The 15320-nt window shown below is 33.4% G+C and overlaps 1 protein-coding gene across 1 annotated transcript in view; it reads left to right on the top strand.

Annotated features, from left to right (window-relative positions):
- Positions 1–2995: 2995 nt before the first annotated feature.
- CARF (calcium responsive transcription factor) overlaps positions 2996–15320 on the top strand; it is a 43405-nt gene continuing 31080 nt past the window's right edge. The window contains exons 1-4 of the mRNA XM_069468601.1: positions 2996–3041; positions 10676–10793; positions 11289–11516; positions 14761–14881. Of these exons, the coding sequence (XP_069324702.1) occupies positions 10716–10793; positions 11289–11516; positions 14761–14881 (427 nt within the window). The 5' untranslated portion in view covers positions 2996–3041; positions 10676–10715. The remainder of the gene's footprint in view (positions 3042–10675; positions 10794–11288; positions 11517–14760; positions 14882–15320) is intronic.

Here is a 15320-nt window from a genome sequence, read left to right as displayed (position 1 = left end):
AGAGGGACTTCAAGATACTGCAGTTTAGAATCAGGCAGAACTGGATTGCAAAATTTATGGGCAGAGCGGTATGTGTGCAGGTGAAGACAACTAAAGCTTTCCTTTTTTACGTTGCGTAACAATGTACTGCAGTTCAGTGGACGCCTAATATATATATCAACCGTAGAAAATGAGAAGAGATTTAAACAATTGGAAGCAAAAAATAATCTTTTATTAGAGAGCAATGACAGTAAAAGCACTATTTTCAGTGTACTCATAGAATGCGGGGCCCTGGAACAGAATTCCTGGGTTCAAATCCTGCCTCTGCTACTTAACCTCTTTGTGCCACGGTTTGGTTAACTGTGAGAATAAAATGCCACATAGAAAGTACTCAGTATGTGTTAATTATTATTACCATCATAATAGTTATCAATTCAAGCTTAACTTGAAGCTTTGACAGCATGAACAAATAAGGGAAAATAGACACATGGGTGGAAGAAAAAAAAGTCTCTGTGCTGAAGCCCCAGGAAATCGCTTGTTAGGATTGAACTTGCTAATAGAAGCCGTGGTCATTTGACCATGTGATTCATTGTGATGGTGAAGATTTACACATTAAATAAATTGGGGCACCTGAAGCTTGAAACACTTTCTTAATTGAAGTCTTGCTATTGAATCCATATTTTTGATAATATATCATTGGTTAAAATATCTTTTAAAAATGTATAGTTAATCATTAATTTGAAATTTATCAAAATAAGATACAATACCTAATAGAGTCAATACCGTTTGATCTTAATTTGGATTGAAAAATATCAGGAAAATACATAACCTGAACATATGCATAATAAAACTCAATTTACAAAGCGGAAATCCGGAAGCCACCAAAATATATTTTTCATTTGACCTTTACTTAAGGAAAAATTAGTTAATAAGTATTCCAAAGTAACTGAACACCCAGTATTATGTGTTTGGGATTTTTTCAACAGTGATTTGTGTATCATGTCTGGTGTTGCCTCCAAGCAGTACCTAGGATAGCTAATGCTTTTACTTTGAGTGTTTTTCTTACGTTTAGTTAGAACATTAACTGCAAGCGTTTGGTTCTCAGACTTTCTACAAGATTCATTTGCTGTGATCCTGAGGGAGACAGTTATTATCTGGAGACCCACAGTTTGGAAAATATATTTCTCTTTATTATAGTTTCTTTTTTCCTGTGTATAATGGCATAGTGTAATATGACATAAAGACTATGCATGGGCTTTGAGTCCTAATTGTTTTTTGTGTTTTTTTCCTACTTAGTTTTGAATCTGAACCTAATGCTCTCTGTGATCCTAAGCAAGTTACTTGACAGTTTCAGTTTTCTTATCTATAGAGATAAAAAGATCTACCTCAGAGTCATTGCAAGGATTAAATGAAATAATTTGTAAAGCTCTCAATTAAAGAGCAAAGAGGTAAAAAAGTTTGTGTGCAGGGCAAGAAATGGGTAGAAAACAAGATTACAGGGAAGCTTATAGGGAGGACAAACTGTAAGAGAGAGAAGAGACACTGTGAATACCAGCCTTAGATTGTTTTTCCCTGAAAAATAAAGTTAATATGTTATTGTTTATATATATTTGCATACATTTAAATTTTTGATGTTAATTGAACACATAACTTTCAAAACCCATCTTTAAAAAAATAAATTATCCTATTAAAATATTTGTGAATTAGGAATCTTGTTTTAATTTTTGACACCACTGATTCATAGCAATTTTGCACATATAAAAGGAACATTATGTCACTTATGTGTGAAAGATGAGGGAAATTTTATTTTCTGAGGTACTTTTGAGCAGTATTTTTAATGTAGTTAATATGTAGTTAAGATCTGATGCTGATATTGAATAGATTTCAAGATCCTTTAAATCTTGGAACATTAACCAAGGTGCCTGGAATTAAAAGAGACTCTAAGACTAAACTTGAAGTGGCTTCATCCTTCAATTATCCTGTTTGGGGATTTATCCTTAGATTACCAGTTTTAACATACATATTTTAATGCACAGAAGTCTTTGAGCAAAACTCAATTGGATGTTGACAGTTTTTTAGAAATTACCCCTGAGAAATTACCTCTAAAGGCTTGAACAAATAGAATTGCTATTGAACAAAAACAAAATAGCAATAGTCAAGTATGGTCCTTTTATAGAGATATGAGTAATGACAGCCTGACTAGTCTCTGTTATGCATTCACTACTTATAAGTAATAAAAAGTCCTTTCTGCCTGTAAATAAAAACTGAACTACTAATTTTATAGGTTCTAATTTTTACTTTTGATATGTAACAAATCCACTTTTTAAATGTGATACGAAACATTCTGGAATGCAGTTTGCCAGCAAAATTTAATAACTGTGTTTTCTGAGGTCCGATCATTATTAACTGTTTAGATTCCATATTTAATACTTCTTTATTTCTGCTCTTTATCCAGTCCTAATATGTCTTGCTTAAGAAATCAGCTTGTCAATTCTAGAATCTGGGAGGGGAAAATGAGGAAGAGAACCTTTATTTTCAAGCTTCTTGTGGCTCCAAAAGATGCCCTATTGGCAAGTATTTTCATTGAGGAAAAAATGTACTTTGCTGCAGAGGTATTTGTTTTAGTGGTAATCATAGAATGAGAGAGTTTAAACCTTAGTTCAGATCCCTAATTTTACATAAGGAAATAGGCACAGAGAGATTAAATCACCTGCTCCAGAACACCTGCAGTTACCTGTAAAGTCAGTCCTGGTTTTAGTTCTCTTCAACTGAGTCAATTGATGGTTCTACCATACCAGGCTGGTAATGGTTATTTTTAAATAAAACCCGAATAATGAAATCTAGTAGTTTATGTGTAGGAAAATAAAATATCCATTGAATACCTTCTCATTACAGAGAAAATGCTGCTCTGAAGACACAGCTATAGCTTTCACATAAATAAAGCTACAACTATCATGATTTAGTCCCCCCAAAAGGAAGAACTTCAATGGACAAGAAAGGGCATTTCTGGGGGTAGTAGAATTCTTGAGGCCTGGAATTTAAACTTGAGCCACTGCTTGAAGGTAATAATTTTATTTTTAACTAATTGAAATAATAGTTTTATTTAAAAAGTTGACTATTATCTATTAACATATTAATAAAAAAGTCAAATTACACTTTATATATGGATATTTTGTTCTATTTATGGTTACCAGGAGGAAAAGAACATTTAGTTATTTAATATTAATATCTTTATTCTTAAAAACTTTGACAGAGTTGGGACTTAGGGATAATAATTATAACTTGTACTGCCATTGAGGATAGGTGAGAAAATAGCGTATTTTAAGTTACCCTGCAGTTGTCAGGCTTGAAGAATTGATGAAAGAAAACAGGGAGGAAGGAGTAACACTTTTTGCTGCATTCAAGTTATTTTTTCAAGGGTGTCTGCACCTTTAAAATGTACTTTTAATCTCCATTTCAACAATGGGTTAGGTCAGTAGTCATTAAAACCCACTTTTGTTTTCAGGAAATAATAGAAAATGAAGTTATCTTTCTTCCACTGGCAAAATCCCAGTCTGGGCAAAATTCTGAAGTAGGTGGTTTGTGTTTGGCAATCTTCCTCTGCCTATATCATCCTCAACCCTTACACTATTAATGTTAATCGTATGCTTCCCTGGAACAATCGTACTTCCTTCGGTCTTCACTGCTTTATCTAGCTCAGGCCTACTGAATCGAACCTCAGATGTCTTGCTTTCTCACCTCCAAATTAAACTTTTTACTCCCTCAGGGTAGCTGTTTTTATTAATAACTCATCTTAAAGGAAGAAAGCTATCCTTATATATTAATAAATTTATATAAATTTGTTAATGGCAGATACTCTCTCCAGAGTTTTTTCTTTTTAAAGGAAAATGCTGATTAACACCAATGAAAATTTCCCTGAAATTTCAGATAGTGTGAGAAAAAGTACATAAAGTGAAAAAAAAATTAGGCTAATAAGGATAATTTGCAGTGGAATCAGGGCACTTGTAAGGAAACTGGGAGTAAGTTTTTGGAATTCTTTCCTTTAAGGTATTATTAGCACTTTTTATAACTCTTTCCCAAGCTCCACTCCTGAGTCTGTTTTACAGAATGTTTTCTCAATAGTTAGAAGGCCTACATAGTTGGAGCTCTAACTTTTGGGTGGGGTTGAAGATCCTCAGATTGCATGCAGGAGAGCTTTTTGTATGTTAGGGACTGCTTCTAATTAAATTTCAACCAGGAAAAGCTGAAAACAAAAAGGAGCAAAGACTTTCTTTTAACATCTTTAATTTGTTAACTTATCCAAAAAAGAGTTAAAGCTGTTGGTTTTTTACTAATAAAGGAAGGAGGGAGCTTTGTGTGTTGCATTGAAAGTTTATATTGTAATAATAAGAGTATAGGCTTTGGGATGGACACCTGTAGGTTTGAGTCCTTGCTCTGCTACTTAGTATATTTATAATCTTGGGAAAGTTACTTAACTTGCCTGAGTCTTATGTGTAAATTGGAGCAAGTAACTGAGTCACAGGGTTGTTGAAAGGGCTAAATAAAAGAAGGCAAAACACTTTTAGCCTAATGCCTTATTATGGTAAGTGCTCAATAAATGGTAAAGTTGTAACCTCCAGCAATGAGCCTCAGTTTCCTTTTCTGTAAAATGGTGATGAAAATAGGCCCTATATCACAGAATAGTAGAGTGATTGTTCTAGATCTAGATAATAGTTATTAAGGATAGTAAGCATTCAGTAAACATTAACATATTTTATAACTGACAAATTCATAATCTTAGTTGATCTATCATAATAGTGCTTACATTGAAAAATCAAAATAAAGAACTCTTAGAAGCCAGGCATGGTGGCATGTGGCTGTAGTCCCAGCTACTCTGGAGGCTGAGGCAGGAGTATCACTTGAGTCCAGCCTGGGCAACAGCCTGGCTGTTCTCCTCCTTCCACTACCCTTCCCCGCCTCTGGTAACCACTGTTCTACTCCTTACTTCTCTGATATCAACTTTTTTAGCATGCACATATGAGTGAGAATATGCAGTATTTGTCTTTCTGTGCCTGGATTATTTCATTAACATAAGTCTTTCAAGCTCATCCATGTTGCTGTGAATGACAGAATTTTATTCTTTTTTATGACTAAATAGTATTTCAAGTTTTATAGATACCACATTTTTTTCATCCATTCATCAGTTGATGGACACTTAGCTTGATTCTATATGTTGGCTATTGTGAATAGTACTATAATCAACATGGGAGCACAGATATCTCTTCAACGTACCAATTTCCTTTCTTTTGGGTAAATTCTTAGTAGTGGGATTACTGGATCATATGGTAGTTACATTTGTAGTTTTTTCAGGAACCTCCATACTGTTTCCCATAATGGCTATACTAATTTACATTCCAATAAACATTGTATAAAAAAATCCCTTTTCTTTATATCCTTACCAGCATTTGTTATTTTTTGTCCTTTTGGTAATAGCTATTGTAACTGGGGTGTGATGATACCTCATTGTGCGTTTGCTTTGCAGTTCCCTGATAATTAATGAAGTTGATTATTTTTTCATACGTTGGTGGCCGTTTGTATGTCTTCTTTTAAGAGATGTCTGTTCAGCTCATTTGCCATTTTTTAATCACATTATTTGTTTTTTTGCTTGTGAGTTGTTAGAGTTCCTTATGTGTTCTGGATATTAAACCCTTGTCAGATGAATAGTTTGCAAATATTTTCTCCCATTCTGCAGGTTGTCCCTCTACTCTGTTGCTTATTTCCTTTGCTGTGCAGAAGCTTTTTGGCTTGACATAATCCCATTTGTCTATTTTTGTTTTGTTGCCTGTGCTTTGGAGTCTTAGCCATAAAATTTTGCCCAGACCAATCTCCTAAAGCATTTCTTCTATGTTTTCTTCTAGTAGTTTTATAGTTTCAGATACCACATTTAAGTCTTTAATCCATTTTAGTTGATTTTTATATAGAATGAAAGATAAAGGTCTAATTTCATTCTTCTGAATATAGATATCCAGTTTTCCTAGCACCATTTATTAAAGAGACACTCCCTTCCCCAGGGAATATTCTTTGTGCCCACATTGAAAATCAGTAGGCTCTAAGCACGTAGATTTATTTCTGTACTCTTTCTTTTGTTCCATTGGTCTAATGTGTCTGTTTTTATCCTAGTACCTTGCTATTTTGGTTACTGGAGCTTTGTAGTGTATTTTGAAGTCAGATAGCGTAATGCCTACAGCTTCATTCTTTTTGCTCAGGATGGCTTTGGCTGTTCAGGGTCTTTTGTGGTTCCATACGAATTTTAGGATTTTTTTTTTCTATTTCTGTGAAGAATGGCATTGGAATTTTGATGGGGATTGCATTGAATCTGTAGATTGCTTTAGGTAATATGGTCATTTTTACAATATTAATTCTTCCAATCTGTGAACATGGGATGTTTTTCCATTTTTTTGTGTTCTCTTCAATTTCTTTCATCAATGTTTTATAGTATTTTATGGTGTAAGCTTTCTTCCCTCTTTTTCATTCTTATTTCTTTTTTTGTTTTCTCTGACTAATATCAAATAACCTATTTTTAAGTTCAGAAATTCTTTCTTCTGCTTGACTGAGTCTGCTGTTGAAGCTTTCTGTTGTGTTTTTTATTTCATTCATTGAATTCTTCAGCTGTAGGATTTCTGTTTGGTTCTTTTTATGATTTCCCTTTGTTGAATTTCTCATTCATATCATGAATTATTTTTCTGATTTTGTTGAATTATCTATCTGTATTTTCTTATATCTCGTTGAGTTCCTTTAAGATCATTATTTGAATTTCTTTTCTGGCAATTTGTTAATTTTCTTATCATTGGGAGTCTGTTACTAGAGAGTGTACAGTTAACCCTGAACAACTGTAACAAATTTGAATTTCACAGGTCCTTTATGCAGATTTTCTTCAGCCTCTGCCACCCCTGAGACAGCAAGACCAACCCTTCCTCCTCTTTAGCTTACTGTGTGTGAAGATGACAAAGATGAATACCTTTATGATGCTCCATTTCCCCTTAATGATTAGTAAATATATTCTTCCTTATAATTTTCTTAATAACCTTTTCTCTAGTTTACTCTATTGTAAGAATACAGTATATAATACATATAACATACAAAATATGTGTTAATTGACTTGTTTATGTTATTGGTAAGGCTTCTGTTCAACAATAGTCTATTAGTAGCTAAGTTTTGGGGGAGACAAAAGTTATACACAGATTTTTGACTGCATGAATAGTTGGTGCCCCTAATACCCATGTTGTTTAAGGGTCACCTTTGGTATGTCATCTTTCCTTGCTTTTTTATGTTTTTAGTGGCCCCGTGTTGGTGTTTATGTATGTAGCAAAACAATCCCCTTTTCTAAACTTTCCAGAATGGCTTTCATAAAGAAAGACTTTCACATGCTGTGGGGTTTTAGTGTCCCAGTTGAGAAGGGTATTTTCTATTTTTCCATTTCTATTTTCATTTATTTCAAGGAATCTTTTAATTTCATTCTTAATTTATTCCTTCACCCATTGGTCAGTCGTTCAGGAGCACATTGTTTAATTTTGATGTTTTAGTGTACTTTTAAATATTCCTCGTTATTGATGTCTAGTTTTATTCCATTGTGGTTAGATTTTATCTTTAATCATACTTGATATGATGTCAATTTTTAAAAATGTTTTGAGACTTATTTTGTGTCTTAACGTACGGTTAGTCATCAAGAATATTCCATGTGATGATCAAAAGAATGACTATTTTTCAGCTGTTGGGTGTAAAGTTCTGTTAATAACTGTTATGTTCATTTGGTCTGTGGTGCAGTTTAAATCCAATGTTTCTTTGTTGATTTTCTGTCTAGATGATCTGTCCAATGCTGGAAGTGGGGTGTTGAAGTCCCCAACTATTATTGTATCGTGGTCTATCTCTCTGTTTAGAGCTAATAATACTTGCCTTATATATTGGGTGCTCCAGTGTTAGGTGCATATATGTTACATTGTTATATTCTCTTGCTGAATTGATCCCTTTATTATTATATAATTTCCTTCTTTGTCCCTTGTTGTAGCTTTTAACTTGAAGTCTGTTTTGTCTGATATAACTGTTCCTGCTCATTTTTGGTTTCCATTTACATGAAATATCTTTTTCCGTCTCTTTATTTTCAGTCTATGGGAGTCTTTACTTTTGAGGTGAGTGTCTTTTAGGCAGCATATAGCTGGGTCTTGTATTTTTTTATCCATTCATTCTGTATCATTTAAATGAGCAATTTAGTCCATTTACATTGAAGGTTATTATTGATAGATAAGGACTTACTCCTGTCATTTTATTGATTGTTTTTGGTTGTTTTGTAGATACTTTGTTTCTTACTTCCTCTCTTATTTATTTCTATGGTTGGGTGATTTTCTGTAGCAATAAGGTTTGATTTCTTTCTTTTTCTCCTCTGTAGATCTACTCTACCAGTGAGGTTTATAGTTTTACATGTTTTCATGATGTTGGTTGTCATCTTTTCACTTCTAGATGTAAGGCTCCCTTGAGCATTTCTTGTAAGGCCACTCTAGTGGCAATATAGTCTCTTAGTTTTTTCTTTTCTGTGAACGATTTTATTTCTCCTTCATTTCTGTAGAATAGCTTTTCTGTGTATAATATTCTTGGCTGACAGGTTTTTTTCTTTCAGTACTTTGAATATATCATCCCATTCCCTCCTGGCCTGTAGGGTTTCTGCTGAGAAATTCACTGTTAATGTAATGAGGATTCCTTTATATGTGACTTGATACTTTTGCTGCTTTTAGAATTCTTTCTTTGTCTTTGACTTTTGACAATTTAACTATAATATGCCTCAGAGAGCACCTGTTGGGGTTGAATCTATTTGCAGTTCATTGAGCTTTTTGGAGATTGACTTTTTAATTTCAGCAATTTTTAATTTCTGAAAGTTCTATTTGGATTTTTTCAAATTAAACTTTTTATAGTTTTTGTTACTTACTCATCCCTTTGATTTTTTTCCTTTATTTCTCTAGACATTAAATAATTACATTATATTCAGTAATAGATGGTTCCAATATTGGAAGTCTTCAGGGCCATTTAAATCTATTGGCTCTCTCTCTCTCATGGTGGCTTATTTTCTTGTATGTTTGATACTCTTTCATTGTGAGCTTATTTTTGGTTGATCTTAATATGAAAGGAAACTGGTGCCTTAATTATATTTGCCTTCCTCTAAATAGTAGCATTATTTTTTCTTGCTAGAATCCAGATTATACTCTTCACCCAGGACTTTTCAGGTTCTTAGTCTTATCCTGAGAGTTTTAAGTTCTCCTCCCCTACCAGTTGCTTTTCCAGGTCTCAATTTCTTAGCCAGAAACCCTGTGTATTAGGATTGCCCTCGGGAAAAATTTCCTCTTTGCTTATGCTCATCTCTTAGGTTTTAGCTTACAGCTTTTGCTTTTCTTTTTTGGGGGCCCAACGGGTTGGGAAATGGCTTTTGATTCTTGTTAATTCCTATCGCAGAGCCTGGTTCCAAAATATAGATTTTGTTATAGGCCAACTTTCTATTTTTTGTTTTGTAAGCAGAGATCTTCTATGATATCTAATTTGCCATATTGCCATTAGTAGAAAGCTCTTTTACTTTTCAAACCCCTTCCTAAAAATTTTATTCTGAAGCAATACAGGTATAGTATACAGAATTCAAAAAAGAATAGAACATTATAAAATAAAGTTTCTCTTACTTTTGTAGCCCAAGAGATAACTACAGGTTTTTTGAAATTTTTGTAATAAATTAGAGTAAAATCTTAAATGAGATGCAACTTAAAGATATTTTATAGCCATATAATAAAATAGGACTAATTTTGTTCCTTACAAAATGGCCCCAATCGAGAACTAGTACTAGACCTAAGTGTCGAAGTTTTTGGAATACATATTTGTTTATTTTTAAAGCTTACAAAGCTAATATTAAGTGGTATGATTGTATATTAATGGTAAGAATTGTGTGTACATAATCCCCATCCACACCAAGACATCTTTTTAAAAATTATATGATTTTATTACAGGGTACACCCAAGTCATAAAGTTAAAAACTTTATTTGCATTAAATCTTTGAAAAATGAGGGCTGGGTGCAGTGGCTCATACCTGTAATCTTAGCACTCTGGGAGGCCAAGGTGGGAGGATCACTTCAGGTCAAGAGTTCAAGACCAGCCTGAGCAAGAGCGAGACCCCGTCTCTATCAAATATAGAAAAATTAGCCGGGCATGGTGGTGCACACCTGTAGTCCCAGCTACTGGGGAGGCTGAGGTAGGAGGATCACTTGAGCCCAGGAGTTTGAGGTTGCTGTGAGCTAGACTGATGCCACGGCACTTGCCTGGGCAACAGAGTGAGACTGTCTCAAAAATAAAATAAAAGAAAAAAGAAAAATGAGAATTTGAGAAGTGTTTAAAAGGATATAACAGTGCCTTGAGACATAAAAGCGATCTTAATAAGCTAGCATAGGAGTGTAATTAAGCATAGGATGAGGGAAGTACATAATACTAATCTTTGCTCAACCTTGAATATATTCTTGTGCCTTGGCAAGTCATTTATCAAAAATGTTAAGTGTGTTATCTATAGAATACAAATGATTTTACCTAAATTATGTAGGGTTACCCAGTGGGGAAGATGAGAAATTTGTTTAAAATAAAACATTGTGTAAAATTCTTAAGTGCATTAGTTGATCAGATATTTAAACTCTTTCAGCAATTAAATAATAGAAGAAAATGGAATTGAATATATCAGCATGGAACAGTCTAATGATTCACTAAGAGTCAACCATAATGATGGTGAAGAGTCAAAAACAGATGCTCAGGTATTTGAGGTAGGGATTCAGCTGGGAAATTTTTCCATTCTAGGGAATAACAGCATGGCATTTAACAACTTTTTATGCTTAAGGGATAGCTTTTACATTTAATGTGTTAAGAATTTTAACATTTAATTATCTACATATTTTATCATATATTTAGTTTTATAATATAGAGCTTTACTTAAGGCAATGTGAAGTATTCATAAAAACTTATGTATAAAGAAAATCTGTAGGTTGAAATATATTTTATCATTTCAGGTTATATTCCCATTCACAATTTTATTTTAATAAAATTGAGATAATGAAATATAATAAAAATCAACAGTTTCACTTAAGAAATACTTTCTGTCTATATCATTCTGTGTGAACTGACAACTCTTGCAAAAAGTAAAATGAACAATTAACTGAAAAATGAATATCTTTGCATTTTTATTATACATATTTTATTTTGTTTCATATATTGACAATATAGCTTACAAAAACCAAAGTGATTTTTTTTCTTTGCAAAAGCATCTAACCCGTATGGACTCCAGGGATTCTTCCTTTGGACAAAATGATACTCCTACAGTTTTGCCCATCACTGCTCCTGAAGCAAATAATTCACTCACATCACAGAATATACCAGGGTCCCTGACTCAGGCTCAGACTCTTTCTGCACAGCAATTCCATCTAGTGGACCAAAATGGGCAACCTATTCAATATGAACTTCAGTCATTGGGGGATTCTAATGCACAAATGGTGAGTATATTTTATAAATAACCAGTTTTATGCTATTTAGCAAAATGTTTTAGTCTTACTATATGAGCTTAATTTCGTGACACTTTTGACTTACATTGTGTTGAAAATACTGCTTCCATGACTTTCCTTTTTGTGTAAGGATTTTACAAGACTTCCGTTTAATACTACAAATAGTATTTTAAACCAATACTTCTCAATCACTTCATCTAGGCACACTGGTGCTTTGAGATCAGTTGGAAATTTAACATCATCTATAACTTGTGCTAAAGTGCTGGAGTTTACATGTAACTTACACTTTTAATAAATACACATGTTAGACTAAACTCAAGGTTTTTGATTTATTAACATCTCATTCACTAACTTGCATGCCACATGCTAGTATGGGTTCTTGAAGAAAAAGAAAGCAGTGGAGGTACCACTGGTATACTGGGAATTAGACATACCTTTTCTGACTTTTGTAGGTAAATATGTGTCATGTGAGTAATAATGCATAAAGATAAAAATGCTTAAATACTTTTTAAACTGTTAGCTAAAAGTATTTTTGACCAAGTTCATAATTTGAGTAGAAAAGATGAAAGAGGCCGGGCGTGGTGGCTCACACCTGTAATCCTAGCACTCTGGGAGGCCAAGGTGGGAGGATCGCTCGAGGTCAGGAGTTCGAGACCAGCCTGAGCAAGAGCGAGACCCCGTCTCTACTAAAAATAGAAAGAAATGATTTGGACAGCTAAAAAATATATATATAGAAAAAAAAATTAGCTGGCCATGGTGGCACATGCCTGTAGTCCCAGCTACTTGGGAGGCTGAGGCAGTAGGATTGCTTGAGCCCAGGAGTTTGAGATTGCTGTGAGCTAGACAGACAACATGGCACTCTAGCCCGGGCAACAGAGTGAGACTCTGTCTCAAAAAAATAAATTAATTAAAAAAAAAAGAAAAGATGAAAGATAATTTTTATTGAAATACAGAAAATTACTGACAAAAACTTCTAAGCTCTTCTTTGGCTAATAAGAATATATTATACTTAGGTAATTAATAGTGTGAAGAATAATGTGTCTTTTGTTTACCCAAATTTTCCAAGTTTCCTACAATGAATATTTATTACTTTCACAATAAAAATTATTTTTATAAGCATAATAACTTCAGTGATAAATTATACCACAGGCAGCAACCATTTTACCTAGAATTAATCTTCATGTCTATTTTTAGTCTAGAGCATTCTAGAGTTAATCTGTGCCATTTTGCTCCTGTATGATCCAGCTAAATTGAGTTATCTAGATTCTGGGGTTGAGAGTAATTGGTTCAGAGGTGACTAAGTGTACTGGAGTCCTTTTTGTTTATGTTCAGGCTTAACATATTTCTGGGCCTACACCACGACTGAAAAGTAAAGAAAGGGTAAGCTTCTGTAACCATACTCCATCACCAGCAGAGGTTAAATGCAACAAATAATTTAGATGTGAACCAACTACATTTTAATTTTTCATTTCCAGAATGCAATCCTGTTGTAGATTCTTCTATTATTTGACATTCTAGTTTCTATGAGAACATTTAGAAAGTATGTATGTTACAACAGAAGGATCAGGGGTCTAAATGTATAAAGGTTATCATTTTACACATGGAACTTTCTAAAAAGCAAGGTTGTTCATTTGAGTCTAAAAAAAGTTAGAGTTACCATTCTTTTTGTGATTGGATTTACACTCTCTGTACAAAGTGATCATAAAGGTGATTTTACATTGTTTAGGTAAGAGATGAGGCAAAGGGTTATTTGAAACTGTGGAATAGGAAATATGTGGTATGAAGGATGGGAATAAATACAAGAGCGGAGAGTGTAAGACAATTTTTTTCAAAGAACTGAAGATCAGAAAGTGATAATATTCTGGAAAACTTAGTGGATGGAGCTTTTTTGTTTTGTTTTTTTTGTTTTAATAGACTTTAATTTTTGGAGCAGTTTTAGGTTCATGGCCAAATTGAGCAGGAGGTAGAGATTTCCATATATGTACTCCCTGTGCATGTGGATAGCCTCCCCTATTAACATCATCTCCAACCAAATGGAGCTTTTTGAAAGAAATATAATTTTTTTTTGCAATATGACTTTTTACATAGAAGCTATCAAGGAATTAGTAAAGATTCTATGGTGGGTAAATCTACAATTGATGAAGTGCTTTGGGGGGGAAGAGTTAGTATTTTAGGTTTATTAGACACGTTGTACACAAAGAGCCCAGTAAGTAAGGACTACTCAGCTGAGGTTTTCTGATAATTTTCATGGTCTACCTTGAATAGAATGTATTTTCCCCCCACATTTGTTTTTTGAAATTTAAATTTACATTTTTTTCGAATGACCATCTTAAAAATTGGAATGCAGTCTCTACCAAGCATCAGCAATGTTTTCATGTTTTAAATAGCAAGAAGGAAGTCTAGGAAAGTGGGTTAGAATGATTAAGGAGAGTTACTTATACCACAGAGGATGTAGACCTTGGGTAAAACAATAAACCTGTGTCCATAGGAGAATAGTGTGTTAATAAAATTTATAGGGTGTCCAAAAGTCTGAAAACATCAGGTAAACTTATGTTGTTATATTTTTAAACAATAGGTTCAAAATGTTTTCTTTCAATTTCATATGCCTTTTTAGTTGATATTCCTCTAAATTTCAGAGAGTGGGTTCAGTTGTTAAACTGAAAAAATACATAAATATTGTCCTTGTGTTTTCAGACTTTTTGGGCACTCGATAGTGCCCAAAGTTCTTTATGGACCAACACAGGGTATATAAATACAGAGATATAAACATAAATCTTATTTAATTAGACATCCAATAAGTTACTATTTTTAAGCTAATGAAAATGGCTTAAAATATAGGACAAATGATTACCACAACAATAGGCCAAACATGTATGAATAATACAGTAAGTAGCAAAATGTAATATATGAAGTCCAGACAGCCTTGTTTAGATTACCAAGTAATTAGACCTCATGCATATGTAATGGTTAAGATCATAGGTGGTTAAGATCATAGGTGGTTAAGACCATAGGATGTAGAGTCCAACTGCCTGTTTTGAATCCTGGCTTCATCACTTATCAGTTACTAGACCTTGGAAAAAATTTTTATATGCTGCAGTGTTTTCATCTATAACATGGGGGAAATAATAGACTCCATCATATGGGCAGGTAGGTGTTTAATAATTTATTTAACTACTAATTTTGTTAAATCAGTATAGGCATATGCTTTTGATTTTTTTTTTTTAATGCTTCCAAGATGATCGTTGCCAGCCCATCAGAAAATGGACAGGTACTTCGTGTAATTCCATCTACCCAGACAGGAATGGCACAAGTGGTTTTACCTCAGGGGCAGCTTGTGGATGTGACTAGTCCTCGGGGTGAGTAATAATGGGACGTAGGGGTTTTGAGAATGTTTTAAAGAACAAATATATATTTTAGAAAATCACCTCATGAAAGTCAGTGCTAAAATTGATCTCTTTAGATAAGATTGTGAACTGAATAATTAGAAAATGTTTCTTGGCCCAAATAAATTTCAAGTTCATTTTTCAACTCCTGTCTAGGTTAGCTGTCTATTTCATTTTGGAATTCTATGAAGCTGGTTGACTCCTGCTTCCTCCCAAATGACCAGTGAGCATAAAATAAATTCTTCTTAACTATAATAACAGTAAGAATAACAGCAACAATAACAAGAATATTGTGCTAATAGCTACCAGAAAAGTTTTTATATTTGTATTTTTATCAATATTTTTGTTAGCCATGTAACTCATTTTTTTAACTATCCTTTTTATCCTCTTGCTCTTTTTCTCTTTCCTTTGT

This window comes from Eulemur rufifrons, chromosome 1, assembly GCF_041146395.1.
Source record: "Eulemur rufifrons isolate Redbay chromosome 1, OSU_ERuf_1, whole genome shotgun sequence".
NCBI lineage: Eukaryota > Metazoa > Chordata > Mammalia > Primates > Lemuridae > Eulemur > Eulemur rufifrons.
This window is presented reverse-complemented; position numbering and strand designations above follow the sequence as displayed.